Source organism: Muscardinus avellanarius (assembly GCF_963383645.1).
Source record: "Muscardinus avellanarius genome assembly, chromosome: 9".
Lineage (NCBI taxonomy): Eukaryota > Metazoa > Chordata > Mammalia > Rodentia > Gliridae > Muscardinus > Muscardinus avellanarius.
In genome coordinates this window covers 100,769,184-100,791,928 of record NC_137795.1, presented here as the reverse complement: position 1 = coordinate 100,791,928, position 22,745 = coordinate 100,769,184, and the positions used below count along the sequence as shown (strand labels likewise).

General features: G+C 39.7%; 1 protein-coding gene across 1 annotated transcript; it reads right to left on the bottom strand.

Moving 5' to 3' along the window:
* Positions 1-18,277: 18,277 nt before the first annotated feature.
* Positions 18,278-19,228, bottom strand: TAS2R4 (taste 2 receptor member 4; the record flags this gene model as incomplete). The annotated part of the gene is made up of 1 exon (XM_080701249.1): positions 18,278-19,228. The coding sequence occupies one exon, from the start codon at positions 19,226-19,228 to the stop codon at positions 18,278-18,280; it is 951 nt and encodes a 316-aa protein (XP_080557375.1).
* Positions 19,229-22,745: the final 3,517 nt, after the last annotated feature.

Genomic DNA, 22,745 nt, shown 5'->3' with positions numbered 1-22,745 from the left:
AGAAATTTCTGTATTCTGAAGATGAATTAAGTCGCACCAAGCATATATTAGAAATAGTATTGCTGACAGCCAAAATGTGAGTGGTGGGCCCCTCTCTTCCCACTTGTTGGACCCTTTTTGTTCTCTTTCTGTGCTTGAGTCCCCCCAGCCTTCCCATTGGTTGTATGAGAAAGTTAATATTCTTTCAATAAATGTATTTTCTCTTTAAGCAAATGAAGTCATGCTCCATTATTCATGACGAACAGAGTATGTGACAGAAGTTGGAATCAGAGAAGCACAGGTTTCTTCCTTCTGCATCCTTAGGACTTTGTAGATAGTGTTGCAAGTCATAGTTCAAAGAAAGTAGAGCTGGAAACATGTTACTTAAAGTTATAAAATTAATGACTGAAAGAATGAGAAATAAAACTAACCAAATTTAGGAAAAGGAAAGTGAGATAATCCCCAGGCCTTCATGACTGGAATCCAAAGCTTCTGTTCAAAGCTGATTAACCAAGAAAGAGAAGCTGTGAAAATAACCACAGAAGTGCTAAAATAACAGCAAAAGATGAGTGTAGCTAGTAATAAAGAGTGAAGTGGGAAAACGTTGCTGCTCATTTCCTACCTTTCTGTAACTGAATCATCTTGAGCAATGCTTATGTTTGTTTTTAACACTAAAACTCCTCTAGACTATCGCAGAGCATGACACATAATTGAAAGCAAGGCTGTTAATACCTACAAGTGTCCACGTGCACAAACCCATGCACAGGGACCCAGCTGCAACTCCAAGAATGCAAACTGTGAAAGATTTAGTTACATAGGAAGCAATTCAAGAACACAGATTTGCGTTTAGATTTGTTTTCTTGGCTAAAACACAAAACAGTGTCATGAGCTAAATTGTTTACAGAAGTAGAAGGAAATCAAATCCCAAAAGATATCTGAAAATGGAAGCTATTTCCCAGCTTTATTGGGGAATAATTGACAAATAAGATTTATATTTATTTACAGTATACAATGTAACATTTTGATAAATGTATACATTGTGAAATCATCACTAGTCAAATGAATTAACATATCCATCATCTCACTTAATTTTCTTTCTCTCTCTCTCTCTCTCTCTCTCTCTCTCTCTCTCTCATTCTTTGTCTTTTGGTACTACCGATTGAAACCAGGGTAATTCTACCTCTGAGCTACACCCTCAGCCCTATTTATTTTTATACTTTTATTGGTGCATTGTAGTCTCACGTCATAAGGCAGGTCACAATGGTAGTGACAAGCAAGCACGCAGCCCTCGGTGAATCCCGCCCCGCCACTCCCTCCCCACTCCCACCTCCACCATGCACAATACCGGGATTGGCACTGGTCACAACATCGGTGGGAAGGTTGCCTTCACTGACTCCCTCCTCCCCACCCCTCCCCCAGCCGCCTCACTCCACTGGAGCTTCTCTCCATTATCTAGAGTCCCTCTCACACCCCAGTTACTCCCCAGCTTCCAAATATGGAAGAAAACATATGGCCCTTCACTCCCTGTGATTGGCTAACCTCACTTAACATAATGTTTTCCAGGTCCATCCATTTCCCTGAAAAGACATAATTTTGTTCTTTATTGCTGAGTAGAACTCCACTGTGTGTATTTCTTTTTTCTTATTTTCAAACACGGTTTCACTAACTTGCTGAGGGCTTTGCTAAGTTGCTGAGGCTGACCTCAAAACTGCAACTCTCTTCCTATCTCAGCATGCCCAGGGGCCCTGACATGTGTGTGTGTCTTCTCTCTCTCTCTCTCTCTCTCTCTCTCTCTCTCTCTCTCTCTCTCTCTCTCTCTCCCTCCCTCCCTCCCTCCCTCCCTCTCTCTCTCTCCCTCTCTCTCTCCCTCCCTCCCTCCCTCCCTCCCTCCCTCCCTCCCTCCCTCTCTCTCATGGTGGAAACATTAATGAGAACATTTAAGATCTATTCTCTTCACAAACCTCAAGTGAGTATAATACATTATTATTAACATAGTCACTAATATGCTGTACAGCAGATCTCTAAAACTGACTCATCCTGCATCAATTAAACTTTGCAGTCCTTAATAACCATCTCCCTATTCCCTGCCTAAAAGCATTCCAATCTGCTTCTCTGAATTCGACTTTTTAAATTCCATCCATCAGTGAAATCGTGCAGCATTTTTCTTCCTGCACCTAGCTTATTTTTCTTAGACTAATATCCTCCAGGTTTTCCTTATTTTTTAAATGATGTATCCTATTTTTTAAGCAGAATAATATTACATTGTGTATTTATGTCACATTTCCATAGGCAGACTCCAAATCTTGGTTATTTTTATGTCCCTAAGAAAAATAAATCATAGGAATTTTGCTCTGCTCCTTTTTTGGACCTTAGCATCCAGGTATAACACCAATACCAAATTTTAAAGATGAGTTGTTATTTCAGCTGTTTAAAAATCAGCATAACTGGGAGTGGTAGTGCACGCTTGTAATCCCAGTACTTGGGAGGCTGAGATAGGAGGAGCACAGGTTTGAGGACAGCCTCAGCATTTAGTAAGGCTTTCAGCAACTTAGTGAGATCCTATTTCCAAGTGATAAGATAATAATAAAAAGGACTTAGGATATAGCTCTGAGGTAGAATGCCCCTGGGATCAATCCCTAGTTCCAAAAATAAAAAAATAAATAAACCTTGAGATAAACTTAAAAGGAGGAAAGCTTTATTTTGGCGCATGGTTTCCGAGGCCTCCATGTGGCCACTTGGCCTGTTGGCTTGGGAACCTAGAGTGATGGCTGGGAATGTGGCAAAGGGAAGGTGCTTACCTCAGGGCAGCCAAAAATAAAAAGAGAGGGTGAGCATGCGAGAGGAAGGGGCAGGAGCCAAGATTCAGCCTCAGCGGCACATCCCTAAGGACTGACCTCCTCCAGCTAGGCCCAGGTTCCCTCTACCGCCCAGCTGTGCCACCGTCTGGGGACCTAGCCTTTAACATGAGCCTGCAAGGGACATTCCAGAGCCAAACTCTAACAGACTCAAAATTAAAACCAGACCCAATTGTAAAAGCAAGAAGTAGGGGAGATTTGAGGGAAGGGAGCAATCAGAGAGAAAAATCATTTTCAAGCTCCAAACCACAAATTAAAAAAAGAATAGGTCAAGAAGAGGAGCCCACGTTGCTAACTATGGGCTTTGAAGCCCAAGGCCAGTCATCCATACCTACTTACTATCCTTAGAATTAGCTTACATATCTCTTAGAGGAAGGAAATGAACTCAAAGAACTGAAAAATAGACTAGCATAGTTATCAAGAAATGTACTAACAGTACTGCATTTACTGTCCTTCAGATTCTGACTTTTTGGGAATACAATTCAAATATGTTGTGGCAAGCTGAAGTCTAGGATGGCTCCTAAGATTCCTCCCTACTAGGATACACATCCTTAATAATGTCTGGGCACGGGCAGCTCTGTTAATAAAGTGGAATGTCACTATGGCTATGATTAGTCAAGAGTTTTAGCATATATAACTAAGATTCCAAATAAGTCAATTTTGGGTTAAATTTGAGTTTCACCAAATAAGGTCCCCTTTCCTGAGGATAAAGTCTCCTGTTGGCCTTGCAGGTTCTAGCTGCTGAGTTGTGAGAAGAGTCATGGCAGGAAACTCCAGGAGGCTTCTAGATGCCCAGAGTGGCCACTAGCTGACAATGGCAAGAAACAGGGACAAGGAACTGAATTCTGCCAATAATCCTGTGACCTGGAAGAGGGCACCAAAGCCCAAAAGGAATGGAGCCCAACCAAGATCCTAACTGCAGCTCATGACACCTTGAAAGAGGGTTGAGTGAAGCTATGCCCAAACTCTGAACCCCAAAGATGAGATAAAATAAATGTGTATTGTCTTAAGCTTCCAAGTTACAGCAAAGAGAGAACTAATATAGTGCTCAAACCAATCTGTAAATGACTATGAGGGGATATAGAAAAGAGAAGTTGGATTAGAAAGTAGGAAAACTGAGCTAGTTTCTTGGGAAGGAAGCCTGGGTGTGGAAGACAGAGTACTGTACCAGGAGCCAGGAGCCTTGCAGCCTGGTCCCTGCACCACCTTGAACTCTCTAGGAAGCTGCCTCTCTCTGGTCTTCCAATGCTCTACTAACAACAGAATGGGACTGTCAGACTACATTTCCATGCCTATGAAAATAATTTACGGTGCTCATTATGTGCAAAGCTCCAGCATGCTGGGTGCAAGGGACATGGCTGTGAATAATACAATACTTAGTCTGTGCTTCCTGGGAGTGGACATTCTATACCATCCCCATGCAACTCCAGGACCCAGAACCCTAAAACTGTGGCCATGGACTGTGGAGAGGAAGAGGAGAAAGCTATGATCTCCTGCCAGAAACCTGAGGCTTGAACCTGTCTAAAAGCAGTGTTCATTTGCAATTTTCTAATTATGAATATCTCTCTCTACCAATCTGACTCCCTTCTACCTATGCAGTGGAACTTCCTACAAATCATGGTAGCTAAGTGATATGGTTCCAGAAGGCTTAGTCTAGCCTCACAAAAAAAAAAGGGAAAGAAGAAGGAAAAGAGGAAAACCCTAGAAATATAAAAATAGAGTTAAGAGTGGTTAAATCTCTTAGAGAATTAAGGTAGTCATGTAGTTAACTTCATTAGGAAAAATGCTTACCTAGAAAATACCCAGCAATCGATGTGCAGGGTTTGTTTGTTTGTTTGGTACTAGGGGTGGAACCCAGGGCTTTTATACCTCCAGGCTATACTCCCAGAACCATTTTATATTTTATTTGGAAACAGGGTCTCGCTAAGTTGCTGAGAGCCTCAATAAGTAGCTAAGGCTGGCTTTGAACCTGTGCAGTCCTCCTGTCTCAGCCTCCCAAGTGCTGGAATTACAAGTGTGCACCACAACACCCAGCTTGGTTCATTCTTTAAATACATTGTTTTTAAATTACCATTTTCTACTTCTCATCAAAGACATATAGTCAATGTATTCACAGAGAAAACTTGATTAACTGCAGATTTTTAGAAAACGTGGTACTTTCCATACAAAATATAAAGACCCAGTTTTGACTTGAGTGTATGAAAATAACACACTTTGCATCACCTAGAGAGCAGTAGCTCTAGTTTCCATCCTGTTTTCCATGTTACCTTCTCATTTTGTTTCAAAATCAAAGAAGAAATGAGGATACAGAATTTAAAATGTGACTAATTTTAGAACTTGAGTCCATTTCACTGTTGTCAACTACCCAGTTTAGGACTTAACTATACCTCTTTCCCATGTCATGGCATCTAGAATCCAAGCACAAAGCATCTTCCACAGAATTTTCTGACAATTTTAACTCCTTACAACAATAGGGGTAGAATGAAAATATGTGTTGATAGCTAAGAGTTTTGCAGAAATGAAAACACTAGTACCCTCCAAGGTCAGGGCATTTGGAGATGATAAAAAAGTAGCTAGCAAGGAAATAAGCAACCAGGCCACCTTCACAGTAAGTAGATCCTGGCTGGAGCGCCGCACCTACAGCTGTGTGCTTCTGCATCTTCCTATCACATTGTACAAAAAGACAATCTGGAGGGAAGTTCTAGGAAGATGGTTGACTAGAGGTCCTAGGCACATACACACCACACACAAAAATGCACACACACAATGAAGGATCAAAAACAAATAATGGACAACATTAATTCAGCTAGAATACTTGGGGAGAGCACCAAAATACAGTGAGGATGAAATGGAGAAATTGGAATATGAAGACTATGGATGGTCAGGTAAGGGGGAACAAAGCACCTCGCATCACCTGCCCCACAGCCCTAGTCCAGACCAGTCTGAACCTGAGAGTCCTCCCTCCAGTGGGGAAAAGATAAACGGTCCCTCAACAACCTGCATTGGAACCATGGATACCTGAAGGTTTTGCTGCTGAGAAATCTTACAACCTTCCTAGGCCTCTACTTCAGAAAGGAGTCATTTGAGAGTGTACACAATTGCTCTGATCCAATGCTGGCCTCAGGCCACTGAAATGCCTTCACCCAACCCAGCCTGCAGGCACCAACAGGTGCATTCTATACAGAGAGGTGCCCTGTCCCTGCTGCCACCAGAGCTTCACTTCACCCATCCAGGCATACAGGTGAGATACTCCCATGCAGCTTGTGGAAACGCTGCTACCACTGATACTGAGGTGTACTGCACCACACCTGTACAGATTGCTGGAGCAGCTCCAGGGCCTGCACAACCTGTGGACACCAACAGGCACACTCCTGCTGCCCCATGTGTGCACTGCATTGCATTTGGTTGGGCCTACTGGCGTGGCCACCCAGCAGAATCACCACCCCCACTGCTATAGCAAGACACACCCAGAGAATCTAGATGAATGGCTGACCACCAAAAGCCATCAATAATGACTAAAGAAGCTATACAGAGAATACATACTAAGGAGGCCAAATATAACCAGCGCCAACATAACCTACCACATCCACACATCTTCAGGAGAAAGTATTTTACTATGAAAGCCATCTTATAAAATTGGTAGGGACAACTGATAAGCGACATTGACAGTATCAATGCAGGGACACAAGGTAGAAACTTCCAGTGGAACACAGTAACTCTCCATCAACAGAATACTTGACTAAATGCCTGAAAAAGGATTCAAAAGAATGATTCAAAGGAAATTCAGTGAAATATAAGAGAATACAGGTGAATAAGCTTATGATATGAATAATAAATTCAGCTGAGGTAGAGACAATGAAGAGAACCAAATAAAACACTCATAATAATAGACTAGATTAAGCAAAAAAAATAGTGTCTGGGCTAGGGGTCTGGCTCAGTAGTACAGCACTTGTTTAGCACAGTAGAAACTCTGAGTTCAATTCCCTACATCAGATGAAAGAGAGAGAGAGAGAGAGAGACAGAGACAGAGACAGAGACATAGACAGACAGAGACAGAGAGACAAAGAGAGACAGAGAGAGACAAAGACAAAGAGAGAGACAGAGAAAGAGAAAGAGAGAGACAAAGAAAGAGAGAGAGAGAGAGAGAAAGAGAGAGAGAGAGAGAGAGAGAGAGAGAGAGAGAGAGAACTTGAATGGTCTTTTGAATGAAAGAAAGAAAGAAAGAAAGAAAGAAAGAAAGAAAGAAGCCTCCAAGACTCCTGAGATACAATTAAATGAAAAAATTGGAAAAGCTAGAAAAATAGATACATTTCTGTTCAAATATAACCTACCAAAACTGAACTATGAAAACAAAGATTAACTGAATAGAAAAATAATAAATAATAAACTTGGAACAGAAATGAAGTTTCCCAACAAAGGTAAAACCAGAATTGGCTTTACTGGTAAATTCTATAAAAATTTTAAAGAAATAATATCAATTCTTCTCAAGCTGTTTCAAAAGCGAAAGGGAGAGAACTTTTTAAACTCATTCTATAAGGCCAACTTTATGCATATACCAAAACCAGACAAGAACACAGCAAATAAAAAACTATAAGCCAATATCCCTGATTAACATAGATGCAAAAATTCTCAATAAAAATACTAGTAAATCAAATCCAACAGCACATCAAAAAAATTATTTACCATAATCAAGTGAGACTTATCCCAGGGATATAAAAATGGCCCAAAATAGGGAAATATGTACAATACATCATATTTAAAAAAGATAAAATCATATATGATCATCTCAATCAATACAGAAAAAGCCCTCAGTAAATGTCAACAACAGCCAGGTGTAGTGTCATCCTTGTAATCCAAGCATTCAGGAGTGGAGAATGGAGGATCCCGGTTCACGGACAGCCTCAACTACTTAGTGAGGCCCTCCGCAACTTAGTGAGACCCTGTTTCAAAAATAAAGAATAAAAATAGGGCTAGGGGTGTATCTCAGAGGTAGAATGCCCCTGGGTTTCATCCCCAGTACCGCAAAAAAAAGGACTAAAAATTGAGGCTAGGGGTATAACTCAGAGGTACAATGCCCCTAGGTCCCATCAAAGTCAAAAACCTTCAGGATAAAAATCTTGAATTAGTTATAGAAGGAATGCACCTTGAATTAATAAAAGCTAAATGTAGTGAACACAGCTAAGATAATAATGAATGGAGAAAGTGAAAAGGGTTTCCATTAAAATCTGGAACAAGACAATATGTCCAAGAGGCCATTAGGCAAGAGAAAAAAATAAGAAACATACAATAAGGAAGGGGGACATCAAATTATCCCTCTTTGTAGGCCTTATGATCTTAAATAGGAGACAACTAAAAAGTCCAAGTCTTTTATCCTTTTAAGATGCATGATTACAATGCACCAATAAAAAAATTAAAAATTAAAAAGACTACAAGAACTGATCATTTCAGTAAAGCCATGAGATATAAAATCCACACCAAAATCAGTAGTACTTTTACACAGATAAAAAAAACTTGCTGAGAAATAAATAATGAAAGCAAGGCCATTCACATTAACTACAAAAATAAAATACCTAGGAATATATGTAACCAAGGAAGTCAATGATCTCTACAACAAAAATTATAAAACACTGATGAAAAAATAAATGGAAGACACAAACAGAATAAACTTCCATGTTCATAGATTGAAAGGATATTTTAAATATCTATATTACCCAAAGTGATTTACAAATTCAGTGTAACCCCAACAAAATACCAATGGTTAGTTGAGTGAAGTGATGTGCCCCTATAGTTCCAGCTACTTGAGAGGCTGAAGCAGAAAGATAACTTGAGTCAGTCCAGGAGTTCCAGGCCATCCTAAGCAATATAGCAAAACTCATCTCTTTTTAAAAAAACACTATATAGCCAGGCGTGGTGGCGCACGCTTATAATCCCCACGCCTGGAAGGCAGAGACAGGAGGATCACGCTGGTTCAAAGCCAGCCACGCTGGCTTAAAAGACCCTATTTCCAAATAAAAAGTATAAAATAGGTCTGGGAGTGTAGCCCGGAGATAGAAGGGCTTCCAGGAACCCCAGTACCACAAAAAAACACCACTATACACACACACACACACATACATACATACACGCACACACACACACACACACACACACACGTATATAATTACATTTTTAACAGAAATAAAAAAATCTTTAAAATTCATGTGGTCACAAAAGACCCCAAATAGTCAAAAATAATGAAGCTAAAGACATCATAGTGCCTAATCTTTAAACCTACTATAGAGATTTAGTAAGCAAAACAGTATAGTATTAGCATAAAAACCTACATGTAAACCAATAAAATAAAATAAATATTCTAGAAATAAATCCACATATCCATAGCCAATTATTTCATCACAAAGGAATAAAAAATATATACATTGTAGAAATCAGCCTCTTCAATAAATGGTGCTGGGAAAACTGGTTATCTATATGCAAAAGAATAAAATATCTGGCTATGAAAGGCGCTGATTTTGTGGTAATGGAGATTAGTTGTTAGCGGGGCTCTTAAGCCCCACTTTTCTCGTTCGCCATCTTCCTGAAACACCATCACCAGAGAAACAAAAAAATCACCTGGCTCCAGAGAGAAAGCGGACTGAGAACAGAGCTCAGAGCCACAGAGGAGATACACCGGCCTCACGCCCAAGACCGTGGCAGCAGCGCCATACTACCGGCGCAGCGGCGACTTCACCAGACGGCTACAGCAAGCCGAGGTGAGCCGCTGCGGACAGCCAGGTGGGATTTCTCACCGCAGAGGGCATCTAAAGCTCCCAGTGGCTGAGCTAAGCACACGCTGCAGGGATTCAGAGTGGAAATCAAAACCAAGAAGAAATACGCCAGCCTCACGGCCGAGGGCGTGACAGCGGTGCCATATTGCCACCGGCGGCAGCAGCAGAGAATTCACCGAATCCAGTACAGCTACATCTGCGTACTCAAGAACAGTGAGTCAAATTGCGGGCCACAGAGGAGAAATCCCAGTACTGTACTCCCTGGGACTTGACCCAGTGGGGGAGGGGCGGTGGCAGAGATATCACACCATAGGAGAACGTGCAACCTGGCACCCCCCACAGTCTAAAGCAGCCTCTATCGACTCTCTGGGTCGGAGACTCTGTGATAAAACCCAGTAAAGGAGTAGTGGGGTCTGAGATACTACAGACTCGAGATCCAGAACACCTTAAGTGAAGTCATAGTCACCCAAGGGAAGAACCCAGAGAAGGCACAAACTTCCGAAATCATGGGAAAGAGGAATAATACTGGAGCAATGAATGCCCACAACCCCACAACATCAGAACCCGATAAAACTGAAAATCAGAGATTTCTAGAAGATCAAATCAGGAAAATCACTGTAGAAATAATAGAGGTGCTTCGAAAAGAACTCAGAGAGAGCCAAAAAGAGATAAAGGATGCAATTAATGAAGTAAAGGCCTCAATTCAAAGCATGAACAACCGATTAGACCAAATGGAAAACAGAATCTCGCTCTTAGAAGATGATCATTCCAAAAATGAACGCATAGTTTCTAATCTAGGAAAAAATATCCGACAGCAGGAATCTGATATTGAAGAAATATGGGCCCATTTTAAGAGAGCTAACCTAAGAATAATTGGAATACAGGAGGGAAAAGAAAGTGAAACCAAAGGGATCAACAATCTCTTCAAGGAAGTAATAGCAGAAAATTTTCCAGACATAGAGCAAGAGGTCGATACACAGATTCAGGAAACTTATAGAACTCCCTTTAGACAGGATCGGAGAAGAGGATCCCCACGCCACATAATTGTCAAAATGACCAATGTGGAAGCCAAGGAGAGAATCTTAAAGGCAACAAAAACAAAGGGCCAAGTGACATTCAGAGGCAAACCCATTAGAATCACTCCAGACTTCCCAAACCAAGTCATGAGAGCCAGAAGGGCTTGGAGTAACATATTCCAAACTCTGAAAGAAAACAACTTCCAGCCAAAAATTTCCTACCCAGCAAAACTTTCTATCAAATTAGATGGAGAAATAAGAAGCTTCCATGACAAACAGAAACTGAAGGAATTTATGTCTTCAAAACCAGCACTAGAGAAAATACTCAAAGAGATTAACTACAAAGAAGAAATAGGTAACACACACCAGAACCAGAGAAACAAGAGTTTCCATCCAACAGACAACTAAGACTGGTTATCTGTGGAGATTCATTATTTATGTTAGTCTTTTACCTATCTCTAAAGGATATTGTTTGCCTTTATTGTTGTTAATTTTTAGGATTTCTAGTTGGAATATTAATATACCTTCAGATATAGCATTTGGAAATATTTTATCCCATTCTATTAGTAACTGTTAACTCTGTTTACATTGTCTTTGGATATACAATATTTTTTTTAGGGAGTTTGTATACTCTTCTCTTGCCTGTGCCATTGAAATCATATCCAAGAAATCACTGCCAATTTCAATGTTGTGAGGTTTTATGACCCAGATTTTCTCCTAAAAGTTTATAGTCTTAAGATTTATATTTAGGTCTTTATCTATTTTGAGTTAATATTTGTATATGGGATTAGGTAAGGGTCCAACTTTATTCTTTTCCATGTAATTATTATTTTTCAACAATATTTAGTTAAAAGATTATTATTTCCACCACCAAATGTTCGTGGAAACCTTGTCAAAAATAACTTGACAATATAGGGAAGAATTTAGATCTAGGCTTTTATTTAACTCCAGTGGTTTATATATCTGCCTTTAGAACAGTACTACACTGTTTCAATTATTGTAGCTTTATATGGTTTGAAATCAGAAAATATATATCTTCTAGCTTTTTTCTTTTTCAAGATCGTTTTGGGTATCGAGTGTCCATTTTCCATATTAGAATAGATTTTTTTTTCTGAAAAATAAATATATAAATATATGATATTTTCACCTAAAAAATAGAAAAAAATATTCTCTGGTAGGAAAGAAAGTAAAAAGAAATATTGAAATGTTATCTTTAAGTCATCAAAAGCTTGCTATCAGACAAATGAAACTGTTATGTGAGATTATCATTTTTAATTTTGGATAAATTGCTATAATACTAGATGTCAACCACTAAGCCAAGCATGGGAGGGAGGGATAGGGAGAGAATGGGGTGGGGTTCGGGTGGGGGCTGACTGGGCAATGTGTGCATGTATGTCTACAAAAGTTTTTATCCCACTATGATGTATGAATACAGTGAACCAATTAAAAAAAAGTGAAAAAAATGAAAAAAAGAATAAAATATGATCTGTAATGCACACCATATACAAAAATTCCCTCAAAATGAATCAAAGACATAAGTAAAATCATGGACCTGAAACTATGAATGTGCTAGAAAAAAAACACAGAAGAAATACTTTAAGACATCACTATGAGAAATTAATTTTATAAGAACCCAAAAGCACAGACAAAAACAAAAATAAACGTGAGAATATATCAAACTAAGAAACAACCCAGATGACAGCCCAAGCTTTCTGCATGTCAGTCCACCCAAAGCAGAGCACCCATGGGTTCATGCTAGCTCTAGTCCTCAGGGCCCACAAACCTCATGACTAGCTTTCTTTTAGGAGAAATTTCCATATGGAGAATTGTGGTCATGCCAAGAAAGGCAACATGTTTTTAATTCAGACAGATGTGGGTTTGCCTCCCAACTCAACTAGTTAGTAGCTATCTTCTTAGACAAGTCAGCCTCTCTGAGCTGTGATTTCTTCTCTATAATGATAATATCAACTTCACAGGACTCTATGAGGCTAAGAGAAAATAGCCTGTTCTGTAGCAAATACTGTCATCTAATTGATGTTATTTTTCTTTTCTTCCTTGGCAATTTATCTCCATAACCACTTCTATCAATAAAGCCAGAGAATACCTGAAATCCATTATTCAGTCTACAAATTCACAATGAACTTGGCTTCTGCTTCTAGAGAAAAGGTTTTCAGTTCTGCACAATTCCAGAGTCTCTATAAAAGCATGAATAAAGATGAAAGGCACTGTAATTCAGCCCTTTTAAAACCCCACACAGGTCAAAGATGTAGATGGATAGGCTAGATTTAGAAGAGATCTTTCTGTATAATATCAATATGTTTAATTCTTGGCATACCACTGTTCCAACTATGAAAACATCTAAATCAAGACAATTTTCTGTGCCAGAAATAAGCCAGGCATGGTGATACATGCTTGTAATACCAGCATTTGGCAGGCTGAGACTGGAAGAATGTGGTTTGCAGACAGCCTTAGCTACTTAGTGAGGCCCTTTGCAACTTGGTGAGACCCTGTTTCAAAATAAAGAATAAAAAATAGGGCTGGGGGTATAGCTCGAAGGTAGAATGCCCCTGGGTTCCATCCCCAGTACCGAACAAATAAAAGGTCAGAAATGCTACCAAACCAATCAGATATGTACCTTTGTTTAGACACCTCATTTGCAGAGAATGTGTACACACACCTGCGCATTTGCCCTGGGCCTCTTCTTGCTCCTTCCTGTTAAGCCAGGGGATATTTATAGTCATCCTCCTTTTCCAGACCCAGGTACCCACATAGCTACAATCCACCCAACTATCAAGCAGTTGGGAGGTGATGTTGACATCAGACCTCCCTCTCAAACAGGCAGGGTATAAACAAAAGGGTGTAAAGATAGCGCCTCTCCTTCGACTGTTGCCCATTCCGTTCCCTGCATCGGCGCCCCTTCCCTTCCCCTCTCCTCACCCCCATTAACCCTGATGGCCTCCTAATTTTCATGTCAGGGAAATTCTCATGCATACTTGGAGTTTCTTTTCACAATGTTTTTCTTCATGTGGTAAAACTGGCCATGGGCTGTTCTTTTGCAGGGTGGGGTATCTTTCCTTGGATCATAATACCCAAATCCCTATGGAGTTTTGTCAAACCCCATTTCCCCCTTCTTACCAGGTTCTTGTCTAGTGTAATCAAAATGAAAGTCACCAGACAAGGACAAGTTTAAGACTTCAAAAGTTTTATTTTAAAGCCAAAAAAAATAGAGAATAAAGAGAGAGAAAAGCCCCCCACACACACACACACACACAGAAGAGGGAGAGAGTAGCCAAAGCTAGGGAGTGGCCTAGGGGCTGATACCCTCTTCTGTGACTCCTGTGTCCCCTCCCCTCCCCTCTCCTTCTTGCTGACCTGTATTTAGTCCTGTGTGTTTTCTTTCTTGCTGGTCATGAGCAGTCAGGTTGTAGTAGAGCTGCTAATCTGATTTATAGGTTTGTTTGGACAGACAACAGTAAGCACATTGCTTGTAGTCAGCTTTGGGGGTGGCATGTAGCCACACTGTTCAAGGCTGGTCTCAGGAACCAGGACTCTAACCTGTATCCCACAGCAGTCTGAGGACAGCACTATCCATATCACTCAAGGCCAGTCTGACTTTCATCTCCTTGTTCTCGTTTTTATTAACCCTGCGTCTCCTAGGGTCTTCAGTCCCTCACTGCCTAGCTGTCTCTAACTCCTCACTTCTACTCCCACACCCAGAAGGAATAGGAGGCAGGGAATACAAAATCTGGGAGGGAAAATCTCAAAAACTTTGGCACACTTCTCAGCTCCTCAGCCTTGAGTGGACTGAGTGGATCCATCCTCAGCCTTACTTAATTATTTTAAATGCCTTCAGTAAGCTTCAATTTCACCTGAAGACTCTGGCATTTGAAGCAATCTTAAAAATTACCTCTAATTCATGTTTTAAAAGACTAATGTCTTCCAAGTAAGCCTTCCCTTTCTTTCTCCCTCCCTCCCTTTCTCCCTCTTTTCCTTCCTTCTTTAAAAGACAGTTGAAAATGGCTTGTTAAGAGGGAAACCCAAGGCTACACATAATGAATTGAAATTTAAACAATTAGCCAGGTGTGGTGACGCTTGAAATCCCTGTGCTTGGGAGGTAGAGACAGGAGGATCACGCAGGTTTGAAGCCAGATGTGCTGGCTTAAGAGACCTTGTTTCCAAATAAAAAAGTATAAAATAGGTCTGGGAGTGTATCCCGTGGGAGTGTAGCCCAGAGGTAGAAGGGCTTTCAGGAACCCCAGTACCACCAAAATAAATAAATAAATAAAAATAAGAAATTGAAACAATTAAACAAACCTTGAAATATTCTTGAAAATTTTAAAGTGTTCATTTAGTTCTCACAGGAATCATTTCTACTTTACCATCATCTTTGTACTACCTTATTCCTTCTACAAGCAGCAGCATTCAAAAGAAATTTTAAAATAGTGCCTTCTTTAATGTTTTTACTTTTCCATTTACAAAAAATTTAAGGGCCTAAAAGCCCAGAGTCTCTGACACCATGATAAGAACACTAAGCACCCATAAGGTTTTCATACCCTCTTCCCCTCTTGTGTAGACATCAGCAGCCCTGGCTGGGCCTTTAAGTGGATACATGCTGCTTCAGGCCTCATTTTGAATATTTTCTTGTCCTAGAAAATAAAGCTGGGCACAGGGCCAGTCTGTCTGTATGTCTTTCTATCTACTATGTGATATAGTGGGAGAAAAAAAATGGAGTTTACAATCAGAAGACTTTAGCTGGAACCCTGGACCAACCCCTTTCTAGTTCTACTATTATGAACCATTTATTTTACTTGTTCTGCCTCAATTTTCTCAACTACATAATAAAGCACAGCAATGCCTACATTACCAAACACTACCAAAGAGGTTAGGATAAGCCAATAAAATAACATATGAAAATGCAGCTCATACAACATTGGGCTCTTAGCGGTTAAAAGTTCACTGTGGCCAGGCATGGTGGAACATGCTTGAAATCCCAGTACTTGGGAAGCTGAGACAGGAGGACCGTGGGTTCGTGGACAGCCTCAGCTACTTAGTGAGGCTCTCTGCAATTTAGTGAGACCCTGTTTCAAAATAAAGAATAATAAATATTGTTGAGAATGTAGCTCAGAGGTAGAATGCCCCTGGGTTCCATCCCCAGTACCACGCACACACAAAAAAAATTCAATTGCATGTTCCTGAGTCAGAGCAATTACAGTGAATGTTTCATAACATAATTCAGACACTGACCTGGCAGCCACCCTTCATTATATAAAGTGACTCTTTTTACTAAAAAGCTTTAATACCCTCCTTTTCCTGCAATACACAGAGAATAGAGGGAGATATAGGACACACACACACACACACACACACACATATATATATATATATGATCACCATGCCTTTACAGCATTGCTAAAACAGGACTTTGGGCAAGTGCCTAAACAAATACTCAGGACTATATTTACAGTCCTAAAACAAAAACAGTACATCCAACTCAGATGAGGAAAAAATGAAGACAATGTGAGATCACCAAGAAATTAATTAGCAGAACCTTGCCAATTCTGTACAAGAAAAAGAATTCAGAAAAAAAAAACCAGGGAAAAGGCTATCCACTTACTTTTCTTAGTAAGAATACACTGGATATTGACATCAGAACCTCCATCTGTCCTAGAAAGACAGACTGATGGATAGATTGATGGATAGATGGTAGACTCTACATAATGTACATATTTTAAAGTATGTGATTTTATTGATTGCAAAAGAAATATATATTCATCATAATAACTTGGAAAATATGAAAACTATTACTCAAAACTTTCTACCTAAAAATAATTGCTACTTGAATTTTTACATATTTCCTTTTAGACTTTTATATGTATATATTTTATAAAAAATTGTATCATGCTACATATGATGGTAAGTAATTACATACTGGTTCATCCTAAAGACATGTTATTGTACAGATTTACGGCAAAGCATAAGTTATTTGACTAAAGTTACAGACACTTAAATGTAAATGTTTGTTTCTCATGAAAATTTCTAGGGTTCAGGCACAAGAAGTCCAAATCTGGTATGGCAACTCTGCCTGTGCCAGGAGCCATGTATCCAGTTCTAGGGTGGGTAAATAATTCTATCCCCCAAGCAGCCATTCCAATTGCATGGTCCAAGATGCACAGTCATTCCATCAGGATTCTAGTCAGCCCACAGGGGGAACAAGTAGAAATGAGAAAAGGGTGAAGGAGGACATACTTACACTCTATTGTCAGAACTTGATCACATACCAGTATAGCAGCTACCTATAAGAAGAAGCTGTACAATTAGCTGTCAAAATTCTGGACAGCTAACAATTTGATCGCTAGGGAGAAGAGGAGAAAGGAGAAATATTAGGGGATTCCGCCACTCAGAGTTCTTCTGACATAGTATACATTAATCACTCTTAGTAATACTTTTGTCCCTTAATGTTAAGATTTTAATATGGCAAATACCAAGCTGGGTGTGTTGGTGCACGCTTGTAATCCCAGCATTTGGGAGGCTGAGACAGGATCGCACAGGTTCTAAGCCAGCCTCAACTACTTAATGAAGCCCTTTGCAACTCAGACCCTGTTTCAAAATAAAGAATAAAAATAGGCCTGGGGATGTAGCTCGGAGGTAGAATGCCCCTGGGTTCCATCCACAGTACCACAAAATTTATATAAAATAATAATAATAATAATAATAATACCTTCAGGTTTTATGCTAAAAAATATGTATTTGGGCAATGCTTACTGAATACTGCAGTGAAGATTCTAATGGCCAGAACAGGAAAGATGAGGCAATTTGTAAAACTTGAAGACTGATTTATTGTGAATTATATAAATACTAGATAAGCATTTTATAAATAAAACATAAGGAGTTCACTTTTTAAAACTATATAAATAATTCTCAATTCCCATTTTAAAACATGTCAACATTCATTCTTCAGATTCTTGTTCAGCTGCAGCCATCATCCTACTGTCCTAACCTCAGAAATAACCACCTTCCACCTATCACCTCCAACCCTTTCTTCCTTTCCAGATCTAGCCTACAAATTCAGTACTAGGGTTCTTGATAGAAACAGCTCAGTTACTATCGGAGAGCAAGTATGAGGACCCTTTCTCTGTCTTGTCCAACAATGGATATGACTTACTTTCACCTCTCTCTTTCCTTCCTCTTTTCTCTGAAACCTTTTCCCCCTTTTCTTTTTGCATGCCCTTGGTATGATTTAATTCAGCCAACTATCTCCCATGACCATGTATCTGTTGCTAACATCTTACTCAGAGCTCCTAAATAATTAATAATAATAGTAAAATAATAATAATAATATGTTCCAGAATGTGTTCCTTAAGTGGGAGGAACTTCCCTGTATACTATCAGGAGCTTATGGAACAATGTGATTTTCATTATCCAGAAATGCAGTAGCCATGAAAAATACAATGATAAGTAATACCTCAAACAAGTCCCTTACAAAATGTGCCTTATTTTAAAATATTGGCCAAAAACAAAGTGAAGAAATTAACTGAAATAATCAAAGGCCTATAAGATAAGCAATCACAAAAATAAATTCCTCAAACCACTGTAAAAAACTGCTAACACAGAAAATCCTGCTCCCAATCACAATTATAAATTCTTCAGACCACTGGAAAAACTGCTAACAGAAAATCTTGCTCTCAAACCAAGAGACTCCAGCTGAAATTCCCCTGTTTTTGAAACAAAGAATCTTCTTTGCTTTTGCTCTCAGTTTAGGATGTGTAAGAATGATGACAGCAGAATGTCCCGGAGGGTAAAGAGCAGAAATTATGATACAGAGGGCTCTCAGTGCCAAGCCCAATTTTATAGATGACGGGAGATAACACAGCAGCGTGGCCGTTGAATATGGAATGTAGAGGATAAGGAAACAGATCATCAGTTTCATGGCACCTAAGTGAGCTTGAGTCTGGGGATTCCAGAAGTCAGTGGAATTTCTGTGCATCTTCTGTATGTGTCTCCTTAAGGAATATATTAACAACGAAGCAGAAGTCACATTAATGATAAACTGGAGTAATGAATTCAAGACCAAAGAAGCGACCAAAGACAAGATGCCCTCATTGAGGTCAAATAATGTACCATTTCCCCGAGCCACAAATTCAGGAAGATGTGACAGCTTTCTGAGCACAAGGTACAGGAGGGTGGTGAAGGTGGAAGTCAGCACACAGGCCAGCAGCAGTTTGGTGACCTTTAAAGAAATATTCCGTTTCAGCAGGTGAAACAGTGAGTATTGGAAGTTAGTAATCTTCACGCAGTACAAGCTGTTAAGCAAAGTCACAAACCAGAGACTGTTGGATTCTAAAAACCTCCAAAACAACACAAAAAGTGTGGAACTGTGGAGGGATTTTCCAGCATTTGAAGATAAAATGTAGAAATTGCTCAGTAGAAACAGTCCCAGCATAAGAAATCTGGTGATGCCCAAGCTGAGCAGGATCCTGTCAGAAGAGGAGACTCTATGGCTTTTGGCCCAAGTCCTGTAAGTGACCACTGTAATGAACAGATTCATAATGATTCCTACAAAATTAAGAATAACTGAGACAACAATAAGAGATAAATAGAACACCTGAAGAAGCATCTCTACTCGGTGATAATTCAGCAGTTGTGCTGACGATGGTGGAGATGAGAGAAGTACTGAAATGTATAAGCAGGCACCGGTATTCAGCCAGGAAGGATGTCTCCTTTTTTATTTTTCCCCAGCCGGACAAACGAACCATTTGTGGTCTTAGAGCCAGCTGCTTTTACTGAGATGCAAATCTTCCAAGGACTGCATTACAATTTCTTCATTCCCACACTTTTTTCCCTAGAAATACCTAATTAAAACAAGCCTGGGTGAACCTGGGAGTCCATTTCTCCAAGAACAGGAGGCCTGGAGAGAGGAGTTGCGACAGGTCTCAAGAACTTCAGATTCTAGCCAGAGAGCTCTAGTCCAGCACGCATTCTATCACCATTTCCTGTCATGTTTTTTTCTTTTCATTTTTTCTTTTAATACTGGGGATTAAACCCTGGAGTGTTCTACCTCTGAGCTTCACCTCCAGCTCTATTTTATTTTTTGAGTGTTTCAAAATAAAACCACTAAATTGCTAAAGGTCACTAAGTTGCTGAGCCTGGCCTCAAGCCTGAAATCCTCCTCTCTCAGCCTCTCAAGTGCTGGGATTATAGGTATGTATCACCATATCCAGTTCCGTTTTTCATGATAGAAACCACAGAATGTTGTAGAAATCCTGATGTCTTCCTCCTACTCACCTGCTTTCCACATAAGACAACAAAGAGTGTGACTGGCCAAGGAAATAGGAGACTTGAGGGGTAGGAAGGGAGAAAGAAATGATGGGAGATAAGTTGGAAAGAGAGATCACCAAGTATCTATGTCATATGAGGTACAGACTTGGGGAATAATTAGTAATTTGACCATAAATATGTATAACACTTGGAGAAACAGTAAGTGCTTAATGTTACCTTTGAATCATAGAAAGTTTCCTGGAGGAGGAAGAGCCTGAGGAAAGGAACTGCAACGATTACTGAGTGCGAGGGAATTCTAGGCAAAGAAAGCAACTTTCAGAAAACTGTAGCAGCAAGAGGAGTATGGCAGATTTGAGAACCAGAAGCCGTTAGAGGTTGTTTTGGAAAATTGAGGAATGTGAAGATGGAGCTAGAAGGAAAATAGGGCCAAATGATGAATGGCTTTATGTTGCAAACCACAGAATCTGACATCACCCAAAGCAATGAAGAGGCACTGCAGACTCTAGGAGAGGAGCACCATATAAAGAACAAAACTCACATAATGTGAAAATGCTTTGCTGGAAGGGGATGGAGTTAGAAACAGGGAATGACAGAATCCTGTGTAATCACTCTGATAGGTGAAGAGAGTAGCACTGGAAATACAGTGACATTTGAAAGAAATGTTTTTAAAGCACAACTAAATGGATGTGGTTGGTTTCAAATGGATACTGCCGCTGTAGGGGGAGAATCTGAGCTCTCCCAAAGTCCCAGGGTTCTGGTGCACTTACAACAATAGAACACGCACACACACACACACACACACACTCTCTCTCTCTCTCTCTCTCTCTCTCTCTCTCTCTCTCTCTCATTTTAGTATCTGTATAATTTGCACTAATGATTTAATCAGTAGATTATTTATATAGGTGAGTGTGTGGATTCAGATCTTCCAATAGCGGAGGATGAAATGAGACTAGACATGGAGCCAATGAAATAAACAGCAGTTAACTAAAAAACAGCTAAACCAAAACCTTGGGTGGGAGGATTACGAATTTGAAGCTAGCTTGGGCAACTTACTGAGAACATCAACAACTTAGACTCTGTCTCAAAATAAAAAACAAAATAAACCTAGGAGTCCAGTTCAGTGATAGAGTGTCCTGGACTCAATTCCCAATCCCCAATCATCATCATCTTCTCCCTTCTCTTCTTTCTCTTTCTCTTTCTCTCTCTCTCTCTCTCTCTCTCTCTCTCTCTCTCTCTCTCTCTCTCTCTGTTTTGTTTTATTATAACTGGGAAATCCTAATATAAAACCATAATTAGGCAGAATCAGGAGTTCAGGTAAGAGTTGAAGAACCAAAAGGTCAGAGCTAGACAGAAAAGTGGTTGAAGTAAAATAAAAATAGAAATAAGTTCAACAGAGTTCAAGAAATAAGTTCAAGAATGGATGAGGCTGAGCATAGAATGGACAAAGCAGATGAAGAAAGACGGTCTGGATTTCCACAATGAAACTCTCCTATGATGAAGATGAGCACAGATTTTTATTAATTGCAGAACTATGAGGTGCTGAGAAACACCTAATTTATAATTATTTTATTGAATCATGAATGAATCTTAAGTTATTCTTTAATTTTCAAAAGATACATTTCCTAAAGGGAACTTAGGGTATGTTAGAACAGGGAATTTTACTAGCAGCTGTGGAGGAAAGTACCGATTTAAAAGACAACAGTGGAGGGCTGATGATGCACCTCAGTGATACAGGGCTTGACCAGATATACAAGGTTCAATCACTGCACTGCAAAAAAATGTTTTAATTCATTAAAAATACAAAATAAAAGCTAAATATGTAAACCAAAATATTTTAATTATTACAATCTTAGAAATTAAATAACACATCCCAGGATAATCCTAAAATTAATTTGTCATTACATATTATTAAATGTAATTTGATGATCCTTAATGCAAGGTCAAAACACACTTCCTTTCACAAAACAAGACTACCACCAACAACAGCAATATATATTGAATGTTTATTCCATATAGGATTCTAAGCACTAATCATGTGTTAACTCGTTCATTCCTTCCAACAACCCTACCAAAATATTATTATTATTTCCATTTTAGGAAACACTTCCAAATAAGGAAAGTGAAATAGATGTTAAGAAACTTCCCCAAGGTCATTTAGTTTACAAAGGCCAGGATGAGAATTTTATTTTACTTTGATTTGCATTAAGCACAGGGCTTAATGATCCCCTGCTTTAGCCTCCCAAGGACGGTGATTACAGGCATGCACCACTGCAGCCAGCTCAGGGCCAGGATTTGAACCCAGGCTGCCTGCTTTAGATCCACTTTGTGTGTGTGGCATTGGGGATGGAGCCCGGGGTCACTCTATCGCCAAGCTACACCACAGCCCTATTTTTTTTCTTAATTTTGAAACAGGAGTCTCACTGAGTTGCAAAGGGCCTAAGTAGCTGAGGCTGTCCTTGAACCATGACCCTCCTATCTCAGCATCCCAAATGCTCCGATTACAAACGCACACCACCACACTTGGCTTAGATCCATTTTTTTAGTCAAACACTCCACACTTGAAAGCCACATTTGTGCTAGAAATGCACATTCAGAAGGGGATGGGAGGGGAAAGAGAGATATTCCCTAATGAACATGATATATACTCACAAACATGTCAAAGTCAATCACTAAACCAAACGTGAGGAGAGAGGGGGGAAGAAATAAGGTGGAAAGTGGGGAAGGGCTAAATGAGTGATGTGTGCATATATGCCTCATACTCCATTAAGATGTATGACTAAGCAGGGCGTGGTGGGACACGCTTGTAATCTCAGCATTCAGGAGGGAGATACGGGGGATTGTGGTTCACAGACAGT